The 15855-nt window shown below is 36.8% G+C and overlaps 1 protein-coding gene across 4 annotated transcripts in view; it reads left to right on the top strand.

The window, feature by feature from the left end:
* Nucleotides 1-15855, top strand: part of LOC141508564 (ecto-ADP-ribosyltransferase 5-like) — a 44927-nt gene that overhangs the window by 28896 nt on the left and 176 nt on the right. The window contains exons 3-5 of one of the 4 annotated variants that reach the window (XM_074217307.1): nucleotides 1667-2369; nucleotides 4285-4392; nucleotides 7149-11182. In XM_074217307.1, coding sequence (XP_074073408.1) covers nucleotides 1667-2369; nucleotides 4285-4373 — 792 coding nt within the window. In that variant the 3' untranslated portion in view covers nucleotides 4374-4392; nucleotides 7149-11182. The other 3 variants (XM_074217306.1, XM_074217304.1, XM_074217303.1) reach the window with 3 other exon arrangements.

A 15855-nucleotide genomic window follows, 5' to 3' on the forward strand; every position in this document is an offset into this window, starting at 1 on the left:
TTTCTTAGTAAGATTCTGCCTATTAGAAGTCTCTTAGTGTCATTAACCTGCTTTTAAGCTAGTATGCCTCCATCCATCATCTGTTCTTGCTGACAGTTACCCACAGACAACTAAAGTAAGAAAGATTTGTTCAATGAAACAAGATTAGCAACTCATCCCATGGAAGTCCCAAGTTCTCAACCACATTCCAGGTTCAATTGTTTGGATATCCCATATACATGTCTCTCCCACCTTTCAATATCACTATAGCTTTATTATTATTTGACCATGGGAAACAAGTCACTCACATCCACATTAGTTTTCCTAACCTATGGCACATACTGAAGTCATATTGATTAGTGGTGCTGCCTGTTTCTGGAAAATAGTATTTAATATGGCACTAATCAAACTATGAGTCAGTGGATTTTGGGTCCACACATGGAGTTTTGTTCCATATATAGAGTCTTTGAACTTTTCAGTGAGAGCTCACTTCAAAGTCAAGAATTGAAGCTCATAGATAGTAATGAGCCTCATTCTCAGCCAAATTGACATGCATTTGGTCTCTGATGGCTCTCCCTTAGGATAGCTCTCAAACTTTCCAGGTTGGCATCTTTGATGAGAATAAAATAATTTTTACCTGGTCATGCATAAGCCAGCAATGGTTAATTTATAAGGAAGTTGACAATATTTGAAGGATTCTTTTCACAATAGTCAGATCATCAGTCCAAAGGACTTTGTTGTTGTTTTGGGTTTTTTTGTAAGGCAATGGGGTTAAGTGGCTTGCCCAGGCCACACAGCTAGGTAATTATTAAGTGTCTGAGGCAAAATTTGAACTCAGGTATTCCTGACTCCAGGGCTGGTGCTCTATCCATTACACCACCTAGCTGCCCCTGACTTTGCTGTTTTTAGAAAATTTTTCATTCCTTACCCTTTAATTTCTAAATCTCTTCAATGATATATATGTATATATATACATATATATATATATATATATGGGTGAGGGTCTTCAGAGGTTAAGTAAAAGCAAGATAATTCTTAGCAAATATGCAACAATAACCACCAAATCCTCTATAAAATCTTTGAATATCAAAGAATATGGGGACTTCATACTTAACAGGTGACCCATATATTAACAAAAACGTTGCAAAAGATTAACAAAAGTTTTTGGCATCTGTCTACTGACAGCTTCAGAGCAGTTTCCTCTGGTGGATCCAATCCTTTCATCAGCCTCTTTTCATATTCTTCCAATATTTTTCCAAAGACCATGAGAAGCTAGATATGGTGGAGCAAGTCTATAATCCTTGCTACTGAGGAAACTGAGATTAATGAATCACTTGAACTCTGGAATTATGAGCTGCAGTGCCATTCAGCAGTGGGAGCAGTTTCCATCTCATTTTCAGCCTGGATAAAATAGGGAAACCCAATATCAAGACAAAATAGAGAAACCTGATATCAAGATATAGATAGATAGATAGATAGATAGATAGATAGAGATAGAGATAGATAGATATATATAAATATATCTATATCTATATATATGACCTTTTAGGTCCATTTTCACTTTCATCACCAGGTAAGCCATGTCTTTAATTATATTCTCCATCAGCCATTGGTGTTGCTGAAATGTTAAAAATATGTAGAATGATGACATTCTGGATGCCATTGATATTTCCTTTTACTTTCTTAGGAAAAAATAGAATTGCCAGAATATGTCATTAGCCTTGAAGATAATGCTTTTGATGACCAATATGTGGGCTGTGAAGAAACCATGGAGATGAAGGCAAAAAAGCTCTTAGTTCAAGAGAGGGCAATAAATTTAAATTTCAGCAAAGTTTGGGAAAATGCGGAAATTAAATGGAATGGTATAACTCCCAACAACAAAAAAATGGATATGTTATTTGAAGTTGCTGTCATTGCCTACACAACGGAAACAAATAAGATTTACCCAACTTTTAATAGAGCAGTAAGAGAATGTTGTGAGTCTCTGGATGCTTATATGAACAACTTCCATTTCAAAGCTCTCCACTTCTATCTGACCAGAGCTGTTCAAATGCTGAAAGGATCCTGCAAAAATGTTTACAGGGGCATTTCTGTGAAGCAGCAGCCTGATGGGACAGGGGAGATGCGCTTTGGTCAATTTGCTTCAACCTCTCTGAACCAAATTGTGGCCCGAAAATTCACAAAGAAATCAGGGACCCTCTACAAGGTGTACACCTGTGAAGGGGCTGCAATTGAACATTTATCAGTCTTTCCTAGAGAAAAGGAGGTGCTTATCCCCCCATATGAGGTGTTCGATGTCTCTATGTTCTCAGATTCTGAAGGCTTAAACAATGTTGAACTAAAAAGCAAAAAAACATCTAAGAGCCGGTTTAACTGCGCCTACCTAGAAGGTGAGTTGAAATCTCGCACAAGGTAGAGTTCAGGTTGGATTCTGGAGAAATCAGATTGGAGCTCATAATAGTGGGATTGGCATTTGCTACAATGCTTGTCTTTGATCAAAGTAAATTGGGTCCAAATTTCTATTCCTGATAGTTACTAGCTATGTATCCAGTAGTTGAATTAGAGAGCCTTTGAACTGGATAGTCATTGGGTCCTTTCTAAGTCTTCCATTTCCACCAATGCCCTGGGAAGGAAAAAAATGTATTTGTTCAAGGACACAAGTAGAAAGTAGGAAGTGGTAAGCAGAAAAGTCAGGATTGAAATCTAGGACCTCTGAGCCCCAAAATCAGTGGTCTTAGAACTACAACACCCTGGACTAGGGTCCCAATAAATATGGTATTTAGGGACTGAGAAATTGGGAGCTTCTGCTAGTTTCAGAGCCTTTTGTCAGAACCAGTTACTCCTGAAACTCAACCAGTGATACTGCTCCATGAAGATGCTCTTATAAACTTGAATATGAATAAATGAAGGAGACTGAACATTAGCCATTCTTAGGGATCACTTTAGAAAAACACAGACTTTCTCTGTCTAGAAGGCATGGGTATAATCCAGTTTAAAAGGGCAAAGACCCGAGGCAGTATTTAGTCATATTTTCCAATCAAATGGACTTCCTCAGGAGGTAAATGGTTCCCCCATACTCCAGGTCTTAAATATGGATAATAAATCACTCTTACAGGATGGTGCTGGAAGAATTCTTAGAAAGGGGTTAGACTCTATGGTCCTGGAGGTCTTTTCCAAATCCAACTTTTTTGTGGTCCTTTAGATAAAATGAATGTCATGTGGTGAAGTACATAACCTGGATGGTCAAGAAGCAGTGCAGTCTAAAGGAAACTTAGGAGTCAAAGGACCTGGGTTCAAATCTTGTCTACTTACCACTTGTATGACATTGAGCAAGTTACTGCCTCATTTCCATGGGTCACAGAGCAGTTAGGTGGTGCAGGGGTGGCTAGGTAGAACATGGGGTAGCTAGATGGTACAATGGATAGAGCACTGGCCCTGGAATCAGGAGTACCTGAGTTCAAATCCAGCCTCAGACACTTAATTGCCTAGCTGTGTGGCCTTGGGCAAGCCACTTAACCCCATTGCCTTGCAAAAAAAAATTTAAAAATAATTTTTAAAAATCCATGGATCTCTATTTCCTCATCAAAATAAGAGAGTTGGATTAGATCATTTGTAAAGTCCCTTCTAGTTCTGAATCTATACCTTAGATTCTAGTATTCTCATGGACTTCACATCTTTCATGACCCTTTCATTGTGGGTATAGAGGAGGATTTATAGTGATTGGCTACTGTCTATTTTCAGGAATAGAAATACATGCCCATTTCTGTCAAATGAGCAAGGCAGAATGGACTGGGACAGAACTGGAGGATTGGGACTTAGAAGATAGTGTAAAGGGCATGGACCTACCTTGTTGGTTCTGGTCATTCCTAAAGCTTTAATGAAACTGATTGCAAGGACTGGACTGAGCTAGGTTGAGCTTAAGGGTTCTCTAAAGCCCAGCTCTAAGAAAAGAAAGTATTTATTTCTGTTTCAAAGAGAGAAAGCAATGAATTTGCTACAAGGCCCTTGTAAGAAATCTCTCTTCTCCTCTTCATCCCTCTCTGGACTTCATCCATGGGGCTTACAGGGAGCTTGTCCCAGCATGTCCAATTGTTCACCCCTCCCACCTTACTCTCCCTCTTTTGAGCATACTTGGGGACATGATCTGTGCTCAAGAAGCTGCTAAGATCATACATAATCCACACTAGGACAGAGGAGGTTTCCTAATCTGCATTTGAGTAATCTTCCAGGTATGATAAGAAGGAGTGAATGAGGGCAGACTTCCAAGTTGAACTCACCTTTGCTCCTATATTCTTTACTTTCCAGCTAATAAGGCAGCAGTTCCTGGACATCTGACAACCATCTTATTCCCTGGAATTACTCTCTTCACCCTGATCTTCCAAGCTTATTTCTAGGATTCTGACATAGAAAATGGTATGTTGGTAAATGTTCACCAACTATTTTTTATACATCTGACCCCTTCCCATGACCCACTTTTAAGTATAATATGAATTATTGGCATTTTCCATCACTTTCTTAGGTCTAGAATGGCAATAAAACAATAATTGAAAAAGTATTTGCCAGTTTCTAAGTATAATTGCTCTCTCTGAAAATGCAACAATCAACTTTCTCAAGCAGGTTGGAGCTGATTCTAGAATGCACCTGCATGAAGGTCTCTTTAAGCACCAATGGGGTAAGGCAGTGTCTGATTATCAATAGCTCAGCTAGGGAAGGTTAGAGAGGGGGATAGTTTGAATTTATACTTTTCTTTCCCCATCATAATCCTTAAGAGATGTTACCATGGAAATGTTTTACAGGCTTCACCAAATCACAAATTAGAAGATTATTAAGTTAAAATAATAGATAAATTAACTGACTTTTATTTTTAAATTATAATCATTTTCCCACACATATATGCCCATTCAACTATCTCTTGCAATAGAGGGGGGGGGAACCCAAAGGACCCAGGGACTCCCAAATTTGGAGGCCGAAAGGTCTTGAGATGACTGAGCTTTAGACCTATGTTCAGTAAGCTATATTATAACAGTATGCTAGGTCTGAGTCTGTAGATGGTGGACCATGGCAGTGAGAAGAGTCCAGAAAGAAGGGTTTGGTGGGATATTCAAAGTTCTCCCAACCCAGAGACTAACTTGATAACACATAAAGAGGACAGGAGAACCAAACTGATTAGTTTACTAATCAAAATGGGCTATAGGAGCAGACAACAAATTGATTTCCTACAAATTCAGCCAAAAAGCTCCACAATAATTATAGAAATCAAACCAAAAAAAGGAGAAACTTGAGTATGTGAGTGTGAATTGGATGATATTTTGGGATTTCTCTTTGCTTAGCACTGGGTGATATATCAGCTCTGTTTGAGTAGAAGTCCATGTACTGGCCACTATGCCTTATAATTATCACTATTGTTTACACCAGTAGGGACCCCACATTCTACTCCTGTAAACTGTATATACAATCTTTCCTGATATCTTCCACAGACTACTGAGATTTTAGGACCTTTTTAGTGTAGACTGAGGGATGTCTTTTTTATAAGCATAAACTGCAAAGGATTGGTTGGTTTTTGTCCTCTGTTATCAAAGAAGACCAAAATGACATCACTATACAGTGTGTCTGACACAAATTACTGTGGCTGATCAGCCCAATATGAACTTGGAATACTCTACCACACACTGAGCACAAATAGTTCATGTGAACACCTGGAGTGGGTACTCTAAACTTATGAATGTCACATTTCCTTTGAGCTGCTTCAATTCTGTCTTCCTCATAGAGTGCAGCATCTCACTGATGAGGGCATGCCATGCTGGGAGGTCCTGTGCCAGTATCTCCCATGCTGTACAATCATTTCTAAAGTTCTTCAATGAGACCTTCAGGTTGTCTCAGTAATGCTTCTTCTGACCCCTCCTTGTGAGTGCTTGCCCTGTGTGAGTTCTCCATAAAACAGTTTGTTTGTTTTGTTTTGGGTTTTTTTGGCAAGCATGCATCTGGCATTCTAACAATGTTTCCAACTCATCATAGTTGCACTCTGTTGGAATGTTGAAATGCTAGGTAAGTTAGTTCCAGAAAGGACCAGTGTCTGGTATCTTTCCCTGCCAGGTGATCTTGAGAATCATTTTAAAATAATTTAAATGGAAGCAATTCAGTCCATCATTTAGGGAATGGCTGAACAAATTGTGGTATGTGTATCTTATGAAACATTATTGTTCTATTAGAAATCAGAGGGATGGGATTTCAGAGAAGCCTGGAAAAACTTGCATGAACTGATGCTGAGAGAAATGAGTAGAACCAGAAGAACATTGTATACCCTAACAGCAACATGGGGGTGATGATCAACTTTAATAGACTTGCTCATTCCATCAGTGCAATAATCAAGAAAAATTTTAGGGTATCTATAATGGACAATACCATCTATATCCAGCAAAAAGAACTATGGAGTTTAAATGAAGACCAAAGATCATTACCTTCAATTAAAAAGAAAAGTTGTCTTATGTACTACATAATTTTGCTATCTCTAATATTTTATTTTTTCCTCAAGGATATGATTTTTCTCTCAACACATTCAATTTTGATCAATGTATAGTATGGAAACAATGTAAAGATTATCAGACTGCCTTCTGTGAGGGTGGAAGGGGAAGGGAAGGGAGGATAGGGGAAAATGTATAAAATTCAAAACCTTACCAAAATACAATAGGTAGAAACTACTATTTTATATAATTGAAAATCAAATAAAATATTAATATAATAAAAAATTAAAAAATACATAAATGGAAGCAATTCAGTTTCCTGACATGGTGCTGTTAGACTACCCAGGTTTCACAGGCATATAGCAATGAGGTCAGCACAATGGCTCTGTAGACCTTCAGTTTGGTAGTCAGTCTAATACCTCTTTTCTCCCAGACTTTATTTCGGAGTCTCCCAAATACTGAACTAGTTCTGGCAATGCCAGTGTCAACCTCATTATCAATGTGTACCTCCTTGGAAAGGAAATTGCCAAGGGAAATGAACTTGTCCACAGTACTCAAAACTCTTCATTTGCTGTATTCAGTGGTTTCATATATGGATGGTGTGATGCTGACTGATGGGGCACCTGTGTTTTCTTGGTGTTAATTGTTAGACAAAATTAGCACAAGCAGTAGAGAATAAATTCATACTTTGTTACATCTCAACTTCAGAGGCTGCATTGAGCACACAATCAACTGCAAACAGAAGATCATGCACCAACACTCCCTCCACTTTGGTCTTGGCTTGTAGCCTTTTCAAGTTGAAGAATTTGCTATCAGTACGGAAGCTGATCTTGAGGCCATATTCATCCTCAGTAAAGGCATTTGATAATACGGCTGAAAATATCGTGCTAAGGAGTATAGAAGCAAGGACGCATCCTTGTTTCACTCCATTGGTGACTGGGAAATCTCAAGAGCACCATCATGAAATTAATGTACAATACTGATGAACTACTCTGGACAACTGAATTTTTACATAATTGTCCATAATCCCTCACCACAGCAAAAGCAAAATAGGATAGGAGCAAGACAAAGAAGGATACATGATTCAATATTACTCCAGGACCATGGCAAAGATCAGAATCAGTCAGTGATTTGATTAGTGTTTCTCGCTTTTATCTCATGGCATTTCTCCAACCTGGATAGTGCTCTTTTTCCAACACATAGAGGAGCACTGCATGGTATAAGGACATTTTGTGCATGTACCCATTCTTCTTGTTCTATTAACTACTTGCTCATATTGTAGAAATCTGCTATAAAGGTAAAAAATAATGGACATGATTATAACAAGATAAAACAGCATCATAGGTGACAACCAACCATGCAGTAACAATTATACACCATAGTCAGACTCAGGAAGTCAGGCAGAAAACATTCCTGTTCAAAGAACACACAAAGGAATCCGAACCAGAAAAAATTCTATTTTAATCTAGGTCATCATCTTGTCTTTTCCCAGATATAGAATTGTACCTATAACAGTTAGGACCACATTCATTCTGAGTAGTTTGTGGTATTTCTCTCAAATGGTGAATTGTTGCCTTAATGATCCATAAGACAAATATACCTGAATTCAAACCTCAAAACAAAATTAGTTATAGTTATAGTCCTAAGAGTTTTTATACCAAATGTATCAAATTTCACCAATCATAGCTAAGGGTTGGATATAGTTATTTTTTTCTCTCAAGGAGTTGCAATAAGCAATAAAATTTTAACAGAACTCAAACATGTATATGAGATTTCACTTAACATTCTTCACTTTTTTCTTTTCTTCTCAAGTTTAAATTTTTTCAGGTTATAAAGACCAATCATTAGACAGCATTTCTATATTCAGAATAAACAAAATAAATTCCTAGTAAGTCAAGTTCATTGTTTAGGTAGGAATTACATAACCTAAACTAGTTTATTTCCCAGGGCTGATGGCCTTGCCCACACAAATGGCTTCCAGGAACATGGAAAGTTCATGAACTAAGGGGAATTGACAGGGACCCCTGAGAAAGAACTGACCCTTTCACTTTTGTCTGCCCATTCCATCTACTCTACTCTGGACTGTGTACTCCTTGACACCCCCTTCCCCTTTCCACACACAGTAATTAATTATCAGTTTTAGGTTTCAACATTTTGATAATAACTTTGAATAACTTACACTTTCATAATGATATTCAAATAACTGTAGATATAACTTCTTAACTTCAGGCAAAGACGGAAATATATAATTTCCTAAATAAAAATTATAAAATACTATATAAAACAGTGTTAGCAGGATAAATAAAATAACATACCTGGGTGGAGCCAATATGGCAGTGTGAAGGCAGCATTTACTGGAAACTCCTTCCCCCGAAAACTCCAAAAGCCATCAAATTGAGACTCTAGTCAAAATTTAGAGGGGCAGAGTGGTACAATTCCTTAGTTCAAGTTAACTTAGAAGTTCCACAGGAAAGGTGTGTTTCACCGGATCCTAGGATTGGAAAAAAGCCTGGGCCACAATGCTGTGTAGCCCAGCCCAGCCCAAGGATCACCAGGAACAGCTTGAAGGGATGGTGAAAGAACTCTGCTGCATCAGAATGAGTGTGGAATGAAGAGTGCCAGCCTCAGAACAGCCCTGTGGCAAGAACCTCCAGCAGGAATCAGGGAAACCAGCTTGCACCTCCAGAGCACAGCCCACAGACAGTAAGGAGATCAGGGGAGACTGCAGAAATCTCTTCTCTCCCTGGGGCGGGATTCAGCTGTTTGCCCACACTCAGATCCAGGTTGCAGTTTGGACTTCCATACCAAGATAGCAGAGAACCTCTTCACAGCTCCAGGGCAGAAGGGAGCACCTGTGGTCATCTACATATCAAAGCACAGGCAAGAGAACATAAGACCTTGAAGGAATAAAAGTCCCAGTGGGGTGTCCAAAAAAAAAACCCCAAAGCCATAAAAGTGCTTTAAATTAGGCTCAGGCTGAGAAATGAACAAACAACAGAAAAAGAAGAATCTGACCATAGAAAATTACTTTGGTCCCAAAGAATATCAAAACACATACTCATATGATGACAAAAATCAAGGTTTCTGTATACAAAACCTCCAAGAGAAATAGAAAATGGGCTCAGGCTATGGACGAGTTCAAAAACAGACTTTGAAAAGCAATTAAGGGAGGTGGAGGAAAAATTGGGAGGAGAAATGAGAGTGATGCAGATAAATCATGAAAACCAAAAAAGCAGCTTGGTGAAGGAAATACAAAAAAAAAATACTGAAGAAAATAATATGCTAAAAACCAGTTTAGGCCAGATGGAAAAATCAAAACAAAAGGCAAATGAGGAGAAGAATGCCTTAAAAAGCAGAATTGGTCAGCTGGAAAAGGAGATAAAACAGCTCTCCGAAGAAAATAACTCCTTCAAATGCATAATGAAAGTAAAGGAAGCTGATGACTTCATGAGAAATCAAGAAGAAATAAAACTCTTCTAAGAAAGTCAAAAATTGGGGCGGCTAGGTGGTGCAGTGGATAAAGCACCAGCCTTGGAGTCAGGAGTTACCTGGGTTCAAATCCGGCCTCAGACACTTAGTAATTACCTAGCTGTGTGGCATTGGGCAAACCACTTAACCCCATTTGCCTTGCAAAAACCTAAAAAAAAAAAAAGTCAAAAATTAGAAGAAAATGTGTAATATCCCATTGGAAAAACAATCGACCTTGAAAACAGATCAAGAAGAAATAATTTAAAATATGATTGGGCTACCTGGAAGTCACGACCAGGAAAAGAGTCTAGACTCCATTTTTCAAGAAATAATACAGCAGTATTTCTCTGAGATTCTAGAAGCAGAGGGTAAAATGGAAATTGAGGGAATTCACCAGTCACCTTCTGAAAGAGATCCCAAGGAGGTGCCTAGGTGGCACAGGAGATAGAGCACCAGCCCTGGAGTCAGGTGTACCTGAGATCTAATCTAGCCTCAGACACTTAATAATTACCTAGCTCTGTGGCCTTGGGCAAGCCACTTAACCCCATTTACCTTACAAAAACCTAAAAAAAAAAAAAAAATGAAAGAGATCCCAAAAGAAAAACTTCAGGGAATATTATAGCCAAATTCCAAAACTCCCAAGTCAAAGAGAAAATATTAAAAGCTGCCAGAAACAAACAATTCAACTACCATGGTTCTATAGTCAGGATTACACCGGATCTGGCAGCATCTACATTAAGGGTTCATAGGGATTGGAATATGATATTCCAGAAGGCAAAAGATCTTGGTTTACAACCAAGAATAAACCTCCCAGCAAAACTGAACATCCTCTTTCAGGGGAAAAGATGGACTTTCCATGATACAGGAGACTTTCAAACTTTCCTACTGAAACAACCAGAGCTGAACAGAAAGTTTGATCTCCAAGTACAGGACTCTGGTGAACCATAGAGGGGGTGAAAGAGAAGGACTAACTATGAGGAACTTAATGATATTGAACTGTTGGTATTCCTGCATAGGAAGAAGATATTGATAACTCATATGAACTTACTCATTTATAAGAGTTGTTAGAAGGGGCATATATAGAAAGGACACAGAAAGAAGCTGAATATAATGGCATAATATAGTAAAAAGATGGAGTCAATGAGTGATAAAGGAAAATACTGGGAGGAAGGAAAAGGAGAAGGATCTAAGATATTTCACATAAGAGTCAAGAAAAAGCTTTTTCAATGGAATGGAATGGGGGGAGTTGAGGGGGGACGAATGAACCTTTGTTCTCATCAGAAATGACTCAGAGAGAAAAATAAGATACACACTTAATAGAGTATAGAAATCTATCTTATCCTAGAGGAAAATGAGAAGAAAGGGATAGAATAAGGGGGAATGGGGGGGGGGGAGAGGGAAATAGGTGATAGAAGAGAGGGAAGATCGTAGGAGAGGGTACTCAGATACAACACACTTTTGGACAGGGACAGGATGAAAAGAGAGAGAGAATAGAATAAATGAGAGTAGGGAGGAATAGTATGGAGGAAAATACAATTAGTGATTGCAGCTGTAGGAAAAATATTGAAGCAACTTCTCTGATGGACTTATGATAAAGAAAGCAACTCACCCCAGAGACAGAGCCATTGGAATCTGAACACAGACTGAAGCACATTTTTTCTCTCTCTCTCTCTCTCAATATTCTTGAGGTTTCTCATCTTCTTGGGGGGGAGAGGGTTTATGTTTTCTCATAACAAAATTATTGTAATAATATAAAATAAATGAACCAAAAAACAAAAACAAAAAAACACAATTCAATATAATTCCAAAGGATCTGTGGTGCTATGATGAAAAATGCTCTCCAAGAGAAAACTGAAATTTAAGTGCAGATTGAAGCATATGGTTTTCTTGAAGCATATGTTTTTTACTTTTAAAAAAATTAGAGACTTAATAAATGTTTGGATTGAATTAAATTGGCATATCAGTTTTATATGATCAAACAGCCCAAACACAGAAATATATTTTGGTATATCATTAAAAAAAGACATACCTGGCTTTAAATGATTTTTTTCCACCATCTTTTTAGGTTCTTTCAGTTCATACTCTAAAGATATTCAAGTTATTAATATTTGCCCACTACAACTGATTCAAAAGTTTACCAATATTAAAAAAAAAAACTTATTTTGTGTTTGAAACTTAAGACAAACCCATTGCTGATAAGGTGACTCCAGTCCAATTGAATGTATTTCCAAATTGCCTTACTTAGAAATCCCTATATAAAATTATCACATATGAAGCAATTATACCTAATTAAGGAAATAATAATAATAGTTGACATTTATAGTATTTGTCCTATGCCAGGAATTTTGTTAGTCACTTTACAATAATACAAAGTAAAATAAGGAAAATTAGAGATGGTGTAATTTGCATAAGGTCACTAAGTTAACAAATTTCAAATCCATGTATTTTCCCAATTTGTCTTAAAGCTAAATAGTATAATAAATTCTGACTTATCTTAAACATCAAATTAGGAGAGACATGTTATACTTAAAATTTAATGAAAAAGAATTCAGTTATAACTGAATCTATGTTTCAAATAGTATTACACAAAATCTTGGGTTATGATTTTAATATTGTAGTATTATATTTTACACAATGCTATTTATTCCAAACATTTCATATTATTTCCAGTCAATCTATTGTCAAAGATTGTGAAAGTGGGACTCTGATGCTGGGATTTAACTTACCCCAATTATCATACTTATGAGCATGTTTTAATTTAATTCAAGTCTGGGTTCCATAATCTCAGAAGAAATCCATAACTTATCAATTAACTCATAGCTCTCTGTAATTTTTTCCCTGTTGACTTCCAAATCAAGCTATAATTTTCATACCTAATCTTTCTACTTAAACAAAATCAAACTTGTTCATATCCTTTCAGCATGCTTAAATCATCTGTTCATTTTTATGATTCAAAAACCTAAACCTGTAATTTCCCCTCAAGCCTTTATTTTTTCTCTTTTAAAGTATTCTAAACTAATTACAGAGAATTACACAATTTTCCTTTTCTTATTCAACCATATTTCAGACTTTTTATTCAACTGACCATTTCCATTATAATTTTAGCACTTTTTGTTGTTAACCAAATCCAATCACTTATTGGAACTTTATTTCCAATTATATAGTTAATTTAAATTCATCACCTTTTTTAACAAATTTACTTACAAACCATAATTTTTTCTAATTATTTGTTACAATTTAGTTATTTCTTAAAAGATGGAGGCAACAAAAAAATTAAAAGTTTCTTAGCAATTACAAAAACTTTAACAGATTGATCTAAACTCATAACAGTAAATCCTGATAAATCATTCACACAAGTAACAAGGAATTTCCAAGTTGTTTCCTTAAATAAGTTCCTCTTTTATGGTAAGAAACAAGACATTTCTTGAGATTCAAACACAGAAATCTATGATAAAATGAATAGGAGATTCACATAATTTATAGCAAGATTACCAATTTCATGGTACATATCCCAAGTCAAAAAAACTACATTTACGTGCTTAATTTTAACTTGTATGATGCCTGATACAAAACTAGATATTCCAATCAAACTCAGTTCCCTTTTGACTGTGTTCCAGTTCATGAAAGACTTTTCATGAGGCCGTATCAGTCCAATTCTGAAAAGTAAGCCTTGAAATTATCACTGGATCAGTCCCCAAAACATGTCTCTCTAGAGTTAGTGAAATGTCCTTCTTCTCTAGCCATAAAACAATAAATTAGTCATTAGGGGGTGGGGGGTAGATAGGAAAAACTTGAACACAGTTTGGAAATGTGAGAAAAAAAAGAATAAAATCTTTCTAAAAAATGTAAATTAGCTAACAAAATACAGAGAGATATATAAACACCAATACAAGAAATAAAAACAGACCAACAATTTAGCAACATTGAAAATTCCTTGCTAACCTAGACTTTAGATCCACAAATTAAGTTAAAATGCATATCTTCACCAATTACATAAAATACTTACAGATTTCAGGGTCATATAGCTATAAAATTTGGCCCACAGTGGCCTCTTTAAGGGGAACAAAGTCATCTTTGGACCCATTAGCAGCTATGAGAAACATACAAATGACAGAAACAAAAATTGCAACAACAAAAGTAACCCTAAACTTTTGTATTTCCAATTCATAAACATATGTCTGCATATTTTATCTTCTTTTCAAGTTTACTATCCTCCTCTTCCCCAGGAGCCTAAGGTTTGGGATCTCATACCTCCCTCACACTTATCCACCTTATCACCTTCTTGTCTACCTGCTTAACTCCCTTCAGTCAAGCTAACCAGCAAGCCAGTGGTTTTACATGCTTCTCCTTCCTATTTACCTTTTGTTCTGTGACTTTTTGCATATACTTATCTTGCTTTATTTCTTCTACTCTCTGTTGTTCTCCTTTTCCTCCTCCAACATTCTTCTTGTGGCTTCCCTGAAAGCCCTGAAGAGCAGCCACTCTACATCAGTTAACCCTTAGGAGGGTCTCCAGGCCTATAGGTGTTTTTGAGGTGACTTCATACATACATGGTAGCCCATATATATTCAGCTTAGGGGCCTTCCTACCCCACTTAGAGGTTATAGGATATCTCCCAGTATCATACTTACTCCCCTTTGCATTTCTTTGATATCCTGTTGACCATGCCATTTGTTATTCCTAGAATTTCCCCTGCAATTGAATATTCAAGACCCCCCCAAAAAAACAGGGGTATAATTTGATACAGAAGAAAGAGGTAGGGAGTTTCAGATTGATTATAAAAGTAGTTTAACAATCAAAAGAATTATTTACATAGGGACAGCCTGGAGTGAATCTCTTCAAAGATTCCCCAAAAGTCCCATGGTTTGGTTTTTTTTTTCCCATAGAAATCAGACAAGAACGAGTTATAGAGTATGTTACCATGGATTAGCTGATATTTTGGAACCTTCCTCTGCTTAGATTTGGGTCTGAATTCCATATCCCTGGCTGTCATATCAGTACTATTTAGGGTTGAAGACTTAGGCAAGCAAGAGCACTGTGCCTATATTATTATTATGACTTTCACCAATAAGGATCCCATAGAACTCATGAGCTGGGCTCAGAATACACATTTCATTTTTTTAGTATTTTGAAACAAATCCCTCAATGCAGGTCCACATGGTTCAGGGTAAAATCTCAAAGAAGCCATGTCCAAAAATGATATTTATTTTAAGTTCATACATTTCTGGCAAAAGAGTATATGTTTCATGTTCAGGCTTTTGGATTCATGGTCCATCACTGCATTGATCAGAGTTCTAAATCTTTCTAAGTTATTTTTCTCAGTAATCTTATCATTGCCTAAACTGTTCTCCTCATTTTCTGCTTGGTTCTCTCTTCATAATTTCTTAAAGGTCCCCAGTTTCTCTGAAATTATCTACTTCATCTTATTTTATGGCACAATGATATTGAATTATTTTCACAATTTGCTTAGTCATTTCCCAATGGGACAGCATCTTTGCAATTGGAAGCTACCATGAAAAAGATGCAAACATTATTTTATGTACCTAAAGATTCTTTTCTGCCTTCTTTTGATTTCTTGTTAGGGTCTAAACCTGATGTATTTGTATATCTATTTATCTAAATATATATCTGAATCAAAGGACTTGCTTATCCTACTCTGCATCTCAAAATTCCTATACATATGTTCTCACAAGTCTCTTAATCAAGTCATAAACATTTATTAAGCACCTACTATATGCCAGACATTGTTTAAAAGATGAGGATACAAAAAGAAGCAAAAAGACAAACAACAAGGTTCTGGTAAGTGGGAGAACTCAGGGAGATGAAGGGGAGATGCAAGTGCAAATAGCATGCAGAGTAGCAGTTTGAGAAAAGACCTTTGGCACAAGTGATCCTTCTCTATAATCCAACTCACTTCATCACCCTCTTTCACAATGCCCACATCTCT

The sequence above is a fragment of the Macrotis lagotis genome, chromosome 1 (assembly GCF_037893015.1).
Source record: "Macrotis lagotis isolate mMagLag1 chromosome 1, bilby.v1.9.chrom.fasta, whole genome shotgun sequence".
NCBI classification, from domain to species: Eukaryota; Metazoa; Chordata; class Mammalia; order Peramelemorphia; family Peramelidae; genus Macrotis; species Macrotis lagotis.